Source organism: Primulina tabacum, chromosome 17 (genome assembly GCF_025594145.1).
Source record: "Primulina tabacum isolate GXHZ01 chromosome 17, ASM2559414v2, whole genome shotgun sequence".
Taxonomy (NCBI): domain Eukaryota; kingdom Viridiplantae; phylum Streptophyta; class Magnoliopsida; order Lamiales; family Gesneriaceae; genus Primulina; species Primulina tabacum.
Genome location: NC_134566.1, coordinates 5,296,799 through 5,307,807, shown reverse-complemented (window position 1 = coordinate 5,307,807; position 11,009 = coordinate 5,296,799). Strand labels below are relative to the sequence as shown.

At 34.7% G+C, this 11,009-nt stretch overlaps 1 protein-coding gene across 3 annotated transcripts; it reads left to right on the top strand.

The window, feature by feature from the left end:
* The first annotated feature begins 501 nt into the window (after positions 1-501).
* Positions 502-9,133, top strand: LOC142532021 (uncharacterized). Of its 3 annotated transcripts, none has more exons than XM_075638321.1 (20): positions 502-644; positions 781-916; positions 1,693-1,796; positions 1,922-2,008; positions 2,174-2,249; positions 2,353-2,427; positions 2,536-2,589; positions 3,402-3,461; positions 3,594-3,710; positions 4,611-4,705; positions 4,818-5,023; positions 5,516-5,613; positions 5,972-6,075; positions 6,235-6,400; positions 6,672-6,794; positions 6,877-6,959; positions 7,139-7,277; positions 7,369-7,398; positions 7,550-7,620; positions 7,820-9,133. In XM_075638321.1, exons 2-20 carry the CDS (start codon positions 878-880, stop codon positions 8,634-8,636), a joined length of 2,544 nt encoding a protein of 847 aa, XP_075494436.1. In that variant the 5' UTR covers positions 502-644; positions 781-877; the 3' UTR covers positions 8,637-9,133. The 3 variants fall into 3 exon arrangements, with proteins under 3 accessions (XP_075494436.1, XP_075494433.1, XP_075494435.1); XM_075638320.1 differs by having other exon boundaries at positions 522-679; XM_075638318.1 differs by having other exon boundaries at positions 519-916.
* The last annotated feature ends 1,876 nt before the right edge of the window (positions 9,134-11,009 follow it).

Below are 11,009 nucleotides of genomic sequence, written 5' to 3'. Positions count from 1 at the left end.
GAAGAAAGAGGGTAGGAACTAGGGATGAGTTGATTTGTTTGGTATGTTTGAGAGCTTGGGTCAAAATCTATTAAATAGGCTGGTGGAAGGTCTCACAAGACAAGTGAAAGGTCTCTCTTCCGGGAAAAAAATACATAGGAAAATGTGGCATAGCCTAGATAGATGATTTTTGCCTCGATCTGTTCGAAATTCGATACACTTAGGTCGGACTCGTAAGCTTGCACATTTTTTTAATGCAAATTGGGTCCTTGATTTGCACAATTTCACAGGGCGAGAGTATATAATAATTAATCATTTTTACAATTTCATAAAACATAACTCAATATAAGTTCATTTATACTACTTTTATTTTTCTGCATGAGATAAATTTATCATTCTCCAATTTCCTTTCACACATAGAAATCAATTAACATACAAAACCCAATTATAGATCACACACACACACACAAAATCCATCATTATATACGTTGTTTATAGTTTTATACGTATTTATATGTAGTTTTCCGCCCTCCATATTAATCTTCTCATAAATCCACAACCAGTTTTGTAGCTCCCACTCATTTTCAATTCTTGATTGATTAATTAGAAAACCGAATAATATGATTAAAACGCAATAAAATTTCTCTGGCCGCGCTCCGTCTCTGGTGCTTCCCTTCCGTTTCGATCTTCGAAAATTAGGGTTTTTTTTACTAGTCACCGCCATTGTGCTCTAAATTTTCATCAGAATTTCAACCTCTCTTCAACTTACGCAGTATTTTGATTCAAGTTTAGTGTATGCAGATCTGTTGAGCTCATTTTCTGTGTTTGCGGTTTACTCCTGTTGCTTTGGAGCTGATACGTATATGTGTATGAGTCTGTACTCTCGCGCGTAGACAACATGTTCTGGAAGCTCACTGCTCTTTCTGCCTCTTCTCCTGTGAGTCAACTGAGCGAAAATTAGGTTTTTGTTCGTTTCTGTTTTTAACTCGGTTGTCGATTCTGTACTGTTATATCGTGGGGATATTGAGCTTTTCATGCTATATAGTGTACTTTGTTATTTAGGTTTGGTTGAAATTAAACTGGGATTCATTTAATTTGGTTTGAAGATGATCATCATGCTTTCATGTATTATGGATTTACGTGTCTTGGTATATGTGTTGAGTATTGGCACTGGAGAAAGGGTGAAATAGTGAATTTGTTACTTGTTTTACTAATTCTTCATTAGCAATTTTTAACACCTCACTTTGTCAAAGAAACGCGTGAGGATTTGTTAGATATTCTCTATCTCCTATTCTTTTGCTCCATCATACTACTATGGCATGAAAGAGTTAGTTAGTTGCGTTGGATTGTGAAATTTAAAGTACCTTGCAGCTTGTTAAATGTTAATTATTGTGTCAAGAATTATAAGGGCTTGGTGAAGATTAAATGACATATTACATGCTTAATTGGACACATGTGTCTGAGGTATCAGCCGCTCTGTTTTCTAATGGAGTGGCATTTCCTCTGTTTGTTGGGGTTTGAATTAAGACATTACCACTGACTATCTTCTGCTACACATGCTTTCCGGGCAATAAAGTAACTGAACTAGTTAGACTCCTGTTGGCCATGGCTTGTTGAGAATTTGATCAAGACTTGACATTAATATATGAGAAAAAAAAAATGAAAGCCTGAGATGAATATAAACTGATCACCTGACCCATTCCATCTATTCAGATCGAGTCATTGTTGGACAAGGAAAATTTTACATTGGAAGAGCTTTTGGATGAAGAAGAGATAATCCAAGAATGCAAAGCATCAAACAGCCGCCTAATAAATTTGTATACCATTTTCCATCAGTTGTTTCCATTCAGGACCATGTGATAAACAACTGATATACCGGTTTGTTTCCTTGAACATTGTGAGTAATTAATTTCCCCTTTAACCTCTATGTTCTTTGGTTCAGTTTGAGAGATCGAGCGCGGGTCGAACAGTTGCTGAAATATATAGTAGAGGAGGCTGCTGAGAATGCAGACAACAGGCGTACTTTCAAGTATGTGAAATTAGAGCAAATGGATGTTGAAATTTGTGTTGTACTTTTCCTCTTTTATGAGAAACCCATTAGTCCTGTGGTATTTATTAGAAAATTGTAAAGTTGATGTGACTGAGCCCATCATATTTGTTTATATTTGCTCAAAGCTTTGGTTTTGTAATGTAGGTTTCCTTTCATTGCCTGCGAAATTTTTACATGTGAAATTGATTCCATCTTGAAGACTTTGGTGGAGGAAGAGGAGGTGGATTATCTTAGTCAATAACTGAATTAAACACTCCCCATATGATATATTTTGTGCTCAATTTCAATCTGGAGGTTTAATGAAATTTTCTATCATGCTTCAGCTTATGAATTTACTATTCTCTTTCTTGGAACCAAACCGTCCTCACCCTGCATTATTGGCAGGGTATTTTAGTAAGGTACCAGATTGATTGCTCTGCACATGTGCAATAATTCTTACTAGGTGTTTAATAACTGGAGTAATTACAAAAGGAGGTCGTTTGATTAAATTTTTGGGCGTGTTCCAGGTGGTGGTATGCCTCATGGTACGGAAGACTATACCGCTGATGAATTTTGTAAAGGTGAAACTAAATAGAGCCTCGATACATTTTTAATGCATGGCGATTTTAGTATATATTGCTAACCTACCAAATTTGATGCTTCATCTTTCTTGGGTTGGGGATGATGTAGGGACAGTAATTAATTTTTTTTATTACGTGTTTAAGTTGAATTTTATGTTCAATGTTGTGTCCTGTGTCATAATTGTTAAAACCTTGTTGGAATGCTATCCTTCTGGACTGGAGTCAACTCTTCTCTGCAGCGGTTTAAATTTGCTGAAACTTCAGCCTATTAATCTTGTTGGAATAATCTTGAATCATTCTTTCTGCTAAAACTTTTTTTGTAACTTGGTGCTTCAATTTGTTGGCACTGGCTATATTGATCAGTGAAAGCCTAATCTGGGTTGGTATATTCTGTTGAACAAACTAATTTAAATGTACGTGTAGTTTATTTCTCTTGACTAGGGGCTATAGGCTTGTATCACATCAACATGGGTGTAATATATTTGGGATATTATGTTTCTTGACTATCACCTGTTTTTATACCTGTTATAAATATGATTCAATTTATGCAGCCAAAAAGTTTTAATCATCTAAATGCTGAGAATTGAATTTTTTTTGAGCTTGCTGTGATCAGGTGTCATATCCTTAAAAAGGTGATACTGCAAAAGTTTGTGATGAACATTCTTATCAATTAATTTTACCTACTAACATTAGAATCATACTCATGCAGCTGATAACTTGTTACTTTTGTTGTCAAATTAATTTCTTTGATCTGGTTTAAAAAAATTATGCAGCAGTTGTTCTGTATTGTGGCTGATGGCTATTTCTTGCAGGTTCACCAAGAAGTTTTTCAGCAGCTGGTTAATTTAATTGGTATCACATCCATCATGGAGGTATTCAATAGTCTTATCACTTATGGTTATACAAATATTTTGAATTGAATGGTTTGTTTCTCCAAATCCTTGTGTTAAAACTGTGTGGAGTACTCGTTGTAATTTTCTTTCTGATTAGCCTTTTATTTTCAGGTTCTGGTACGGCTTGTTGGTACTGATGATCATCTCTACCCCAATTCTCTGGATGTGATGCAGTGGTTGGCTAATAGCAATTTACTGGAAATGATTGTGGATAAACTGAACGCTTCGGTAAGCTAAAAGAAGTGGCAATATATCTAGAATCTAGATAGGAAAACATTATTGTCGATTTAGTAATCTCACCAATTCATTTAGTTTTCTAGTTTCAATTTCTTATTTGAAGAAGATGGATTCATCGATGGTACAGCACTAAGTTTTATTTATTTTATCACTTTAGAGTGTTTTATTTTGTTAACTTTGTACTTACAAGGTATATGATATTATTGGTTCCTTTTCAACTATCTGTCAACTGTGAAACCTAATGTTAGCAGTTTCCGACTTTACATATCTATCTGGCACATCCCGCTGTTAAATATTAGGTTCAATTTCGGTTATGTTGCTGATGTGTGATCATTAGTTTGATTAAGTGCACGGTGCCCGATATGGGCATGACTACTTGTAGATCATTCTTTACTGGTCTCCAATGGTAGGTCCGCTCTGTAATTGCCTTAGAGAGATTGAGGGATCACTCTATATAATCCGGTTTTGTGCCACTATTTACTTTCTTGTAGGATGAAAGATATTTTAAAAAGTACATTTTGGTACAAATTACCAGGTTGATATTCTGATAACTTGTGCCTGGCAATGGAGAGTACTCGTATCATGTGTTCCATCTGGGATAACTTAATTTGAAATTTATAAGTAGTATTATGAGGCACATTTGTAGCATATACAATTTTTACACAAAAATTATATATTTATGTGCTATGTGAACTACAATTCTCTAATTGCTCATCTGATGACTTTCTTATGTACATGCTATATCTGAAACTTAGAGTTCTTTAATCCTCCAGAGTACTCCAAAAATTATATATTTATGTGCTATGTGAGCTACAATTCTCTAATTGCTCATCTGATGACTTTCTTATGTACATGCTATATCTGAAACTTAAGAGTTCTTTAATCCTCCAGAGTACTCCTGAAGTCCATGCTAATGCAGCAGAAACATTATGTGCTATAACCAGAAATGCACCATCGCCTTTGTCCATTAAACTATCCAGTCCAAGGTTTGTACGACTCAACTTTATGTTTCCTTCAATTTTGGGATCAAATTTTTATATTTGTGTAACTGTATGGAATAGTGTTAATTTACTTCTTTTTGTGTGTTTTTCTGTGAAGTTTTGTAGCAAGGATCTTTTCTCACGCACTTGAAGATTCTCCTTCAAAATCCGCCCTTGTCCACTCCCTATCTGTCTGTATATCTTTTTTGGACCCAAAGAGATCAATTCCATCTCCAGTAATGTACTTTTTCAGAAATCAACAAGCATACGAGCCGCCAAAACATGTAAACCAAGATACTGTTGGTGCAATGCTTCCTAAACTTGGTGAGTTTATAATATCTTGACATACTCCTTGCTAATTCTATCATGTTATGTAGTTGGTGGCTCGCTGCCATCTCTTTTATTTTGTTTTGCATACTTACGTTTGGCATGTTAAAACAACCGAAAAAGAGATTAGTGAATCAATAAGCTTTTGTTATGATTTTTGCTTTGAATGCCATGGTCTTGGATTATTTTTTGGTGTACATGGATCAAGTGATGGAGTCAGTTTTTACGGATTCTTAATGTTTAGCTGATTTAATTTCGAATTATCCACATGATAAATACTTGATCAGCAGAGGCTTTGTGTTCGATCATATTGTTAGTTATTTTTAATACGGAGGAAGATACATATATCAAGAGAACTACGAATAAAATTTTCAAATCAACAAATGGCCAGATATCAGCTGATGCTTTGATTCTGTAGCTTGTGAATTCCTTTATGTTTGTAATTATCAACCAACATCTATTGTAAGAATCCAATTGTTTTGTGTAAAGGGGAGTTGCTGATCCTTTTGAATGTTTCATCTGATGAGAAGATTTTACTGACAACATATGGTGAATTGAGGCCTCCTTTAAGAAAATATCGTCTGAAGGTTAGTGGAAATGCTATTGTGATTTGTTTTCTCCAAACACCTTCAAAATGTTTTCATGTCTTTGAAACTGTTGGTTTCAAGTAGGAGTTAATGAAATATCAATGCATAAAAACTAATTCATGGCAGAAATGTAGTGTGAACCAAAGGAGCTTTGTCTGACTGGCCAGACTGTATTAATTTTTTGGGAACATGTCGCAATTTGGCGCTCGATTTTTTGTTTTAGCTCAGTTCCCTTCCTACTAATAATGCCAGACACGTGCATGGACAAAGCTGTACACGTGCTAGTACAATGCCACTAATTTCATGCAAATATTTTATTTTTTCAGCCTACAATTTGTATCGTGGTTCTTGATTGTAGGTTGTTGAATTCCTAGCTGTGCTTCTGAAAACTGGAAATGAAGTGGCAGAGAAGGAGTTGGTCAGCTCAGGGGCAATTCAGAGGGTCCTTGATCTCTTTTTTGAGTAGGAATTCTGTTGTAAAGTACTTCATACATTTTGACTAACACATACTATTGGTAGTCCGTGAGGAAGGACTGAAGGATATAAATTTGTATTTAGATGAACTTGGAAATAGAAGCTATGAATGCTAATATTGTCATCAATTTATTTTTTCTTGTGCAGGTACCCTTACAACAATGCGTTGCATCATCATGTGGTGAGCATTGTATATTGTTGCTTGGAAAGTAAAAATAGTGCCATTCTTGATCATCTTTTCTTTGAGTGCAATTTGGTTGGAAAAGTTCTTCAAACAGACAAACGTCCTATGCTTTCTGCTGATGTTAATCAGGTAATTGTTTAAGACATGCTTATCAAAGTTCTGAGTTCACCTTGTGGGTGGAACACAGTTGCTTTGTGTTTTGAGGACCAGAAAGGTGATGCTGCAGTTTTGTGCTTAATGAAATAACTTGTATGTTTCAAGCATTTAATATTCTACTGCAACTTTGATGTGGGTATTGCTGTAAATTATTATCCTGGTTGCGTCTGATCTTCTCAGCTTGATAATAGGTCTGTCATATATTCCAAATTGTTTCTGATTCAAATTTATCAACTGAATGCAGCAAACTTGGCCAGCTTCTGGAAGGCAGGCTCCTAGAGCGGGTTACTTTGGACATTTGACAAGGATATCAAATAAATTAACTCAGTTGGGAAACAATGACCCTCGCATCCAAAAGAATCTTCAGGTGGTTTCTACCTTGAAACTCTATCTTAAGTTAAAAAATGTCGTCGTGTCTTCGCTCATCTAATCTGTTTTGCCCCTTTCAGGAGAATAGAGAGTGGATTGAGTGGCATTCCACTGTCTTACAAGAGCGTAATATGGTTGAGAATGTTTATCGATGGGCTTGTGGGTATGTCTCATATCTTTCCCCTTCGCTAGCGCTTTCACGGTCACAATGATTAGAACTTTTATAAATTATATTTACTTTATTAGTATGCCTGTGAAGCAATATCTCTTTGCATACCCAAGTCTGTCCTAGTCTTCTAGTCTCTTGTTCTTGAAAATGTCTATTTCTTTCCATGTTTGTAGGCGGCCCACAGCATTGCAAGACAGGACTAGGGATAGTGATGAGGAAGATGTTCATGATAGGGATTATGATGTTGCTGCTCTGGCAAATAATTTAAGCCAAGCATTCAGATATACCATGTATGGAAATGATGATGCTCAGGTAAACATTTACTGGGCAAATGAGGATAAACTTGTTTAAAGCTTCTACCGACAATTTACAAAAATCTCTAATCTATTTTTCTTGGTTGCAGGGTCACGGAGCTCTAGAACATGACGATGAGGTAATGTTGAACCCAATTTACTTCATTATTTTGGAGAATGAAATTAAGCATTGCACGAAGCGATACCTAAGGAAAACTAGTTTTATCCTTTAGTCTTCCCTGTCAATTGCATTTCCTACCCTTGAAATTTCAAATTTTGATTAAAATGCAGGATGTCTACTTTGATGGTGAATCGTCCGAAGTAGTGATTTCATCCCTGAGGTTGGGTGATGAGCAAGGGAGGTGTGTTTATATTCTCATTAATTTAAGCTCCTCTTATGGATCTAAAGACTTCTGGTGATTATGCAAATGACGAGGAACAAAGAAAAATATATGACGATAAAAAAACAATAAAGCAACGTCTATTGTGGGTTGCCTTTTATTTTTATTTTTTGGAGGCCTAGTTCATTTTTGTTTGAAGTTTGTTTTTTCTTCACAACAGTTTGTTCACAAATTCCAACTGGTTTGCATTTCAAGACGAAACAGCTGGTGAAGATGCACCTATGGGTTCCGACATGATGGATGATATTAACCTGAACGGAACAGCAATTAATGGCAACAGCAGTAGCGATGATGAGGTAGTGGTTGGGGAGGATGAGGATTTGACCGAGAGCAGGGTTTCTGCAAATGATTCATCCAGTTCCGAAGCAAATGTTTTCAATGGATTCAATGCAATAAATTCTACAGATGGAGATAACTTGGTTTCCCAAAGCAAAAATATTGACTCCCACAGCAACTTGGGTATCTTTCAATTCGAAGCACCAAATAATGACAATAAATTTGAAGATAGGTCGTCGCTTGAAAGGGTAGCTTGGGGCGAATCATCTGCTGCTTTTCAAGTTGGTGGACCTATTGTGAATCCATTTGATGATCAAAGGGACATGAACACCAATCTTGCAGTTCAAGTGGGCACCTCACCCGTCAGTCCCACTTCAAGTGGCGACTCTGTACCTAATGGGTCATCCAGTTCTGCATCTTCTAGTGATAGCTCAACTAAATCTGATTCCAGTCCGAAACGTTCTGTGTCCTCTTTATTTGAAGAGGATGTCGAATTTGTGGGAGTTGAACCAGAGGGTACAGAAAAGGCAATGGAACAGGCTCTCAAAGAAGGGATTGTAGGGGAAGCTGGGCCTTTGAAATGGAATCTCTCTCCAAAGAAATCGGATAACGAAAATTCGGATGATGGTGGCACAGTGCTGAATGAATTCAACGATGCTAACTATTGGAGAGTCGAGCAGGAGCTCTTAGTGTTAGAGTAGATATAATATATCTCTCACTTGTTTTCATCATCAAACTGAAGCTTGCATCGATCCACTGTCTATGGGTGTACAGTATATTTTTGTTCCGACTGGGGTTGATCTAATCCAACGGATCATAGGCTTACATAATCTGTTGTCATGCATATTTTTGCCAGGGTTTCTTTTCGGTTTTGTCAAAAGCTTTTGTGGGTTCATCCAATCCGATCTCATTGGATAGTTTATTACTATTTTATCTTTCCCGCTCAAGAGAGCTAAAATCCCAGTTGTGTACCATTAGAACTTCCGGTTCCAACCCGTGCATTTGTTTTGGACTGCCACTGCCATTACCGCACTTAATTATTTCTTATTTTCTGATTAATTATGTATTCAGTACTATTCCTCGTTGGTTTAAGACCTAATAATGCGTCCATTGTGGTGGTTTATGTAACACTATTTTGCTGTAATAATTAGACGCTAATTATGTTTTTTGTATTTATGCAAGTGGAACTGTTGGATAATTGTTGCGATGTTTAAAGTTGACTGATTCATCACGTTGATAATTTTTTAAAAGACATAATGGGGGTTAGTAATGATTCGTGTGGACTTAATATTCACGTTTTTTTCAAATTTAAATGCTAGATAATTGTATAACGATTTTCCTCAAAGGATTCTGATATAGAAAAGTTTGATCAATGCGCCACAAAGTGATTTCCATGACCCGTCAGAGTTACGTAGCTCGTTTACCACCATATTTGCTTGCATTCGAGGTAGAAGGGAGAGCAATGGGCGAGGAATCCAAGGATCTTCGAGTGTTCTGTTAGAAGTTTAACTTGAAGAACTAAATTTGATCTACATGCATGCACACAAACATAAGACATAAAGATCATATCTGAAAATATAAAGAACAAAGTTTATCCTCTAACTATTGATATATTATCTGATCTCACGAATACCGAAAACAAAATCTTTTAAATATTTATTCAATTTATGAACTGGGGTATTTCCGAATAACCGCATCGATTTATAAACTATTTATGCCACTATTTGTAGATTTTCTATAACCACGTAGAGAAACTTATCTTGATGATGTCTATCCAAGATATGATATATCAAATATTAAGATTTTTATCATCTTAATCCAGATGATATTCTTGATATTTCTTCTTTTAGATATAAGACGTTTTCCATATATATCTTGATAAAATATGTTGACTGCAAATATAAATTATTTTATGGAATAAATTAAAATAATATAACTTTTTCCCATTCGATCTACATATTTCAAATAAACTAAATAATCAAGAATTAATCACCATCCAAAGTTAAGAAATAAATACATGAATTATTGTGATATGTTTTCTTATATTGAGTATTTTTTTTCCTTGTATCACATATATCATATTCCTTAATATAACTCAATGAATAAAACCAATGTTTTATTTTATGTCCAACTTAATTAATATTTTTATCAAAATAATTGAATATTTACATAACTGAATATGAAAAATATCATATCTGAATGAGTTTTATAATCAAAACCAAATGTATATACCATAAAATCATTATGGAATCAAATTTATTATTACAACATGATCTTTAAACATCTTAATTTGCATGCCTTTAGATCAAAAGATCATCAGTTCAATGCTAGCATGTTTAATGACCTCTTTATTTTGATTAACACGTTGTGCAACGACTAAAATATTTTATGTTGAGATACTTAATTCGTCTACCTCTTTAGTTATAAAAGGCTACAAATGAATTGTTGTAAAAAGAAACTCCTCAATATACACCATATGTTAATGCTTCAAAACAATAAACAAAATTATACTTCACTAATAAATTACTTACAAATTTTGAATTCTTCTATACACGCACATAATCTTCAGTACTATGAATGTACCCAAAAAGTATTTTGCAGTTTTCTAGTGATCAGCACCCAAATAACTCTGATAACTTTCTTACAATTTATGCTCCCATAACTTTCTAATGATCCACAATATTTTCAACAAAATTCAAGAAAAAGACAACATTGCGAAACCTTAAATACCGCTAATATGATACTAGTTTCAATTTATGTAACTTTTTTAATCTTGTAACATTAAACACCCACTATCATTAGAGAAGAATTCTTAAAGTTATTTCATATAATATTCTTACTCTATATCACCATTGATGAAAATTGTTTTCACATCCATCTAATGCAAAATCTAAATAAAATGAGCTATTAATATTATGAACACATGAAGATAATTTTCTTAAATACATGCAAATATATTTTCATGTAGTTAATTTTCTTCCCTTGAGTCAATTTTTTAGTAACGAGTTTATCCTTGTGTTTTTCAATGTTTCTTAAAGAGACTTTTTTGTGTGATGAAGACTCATCTAAAATAA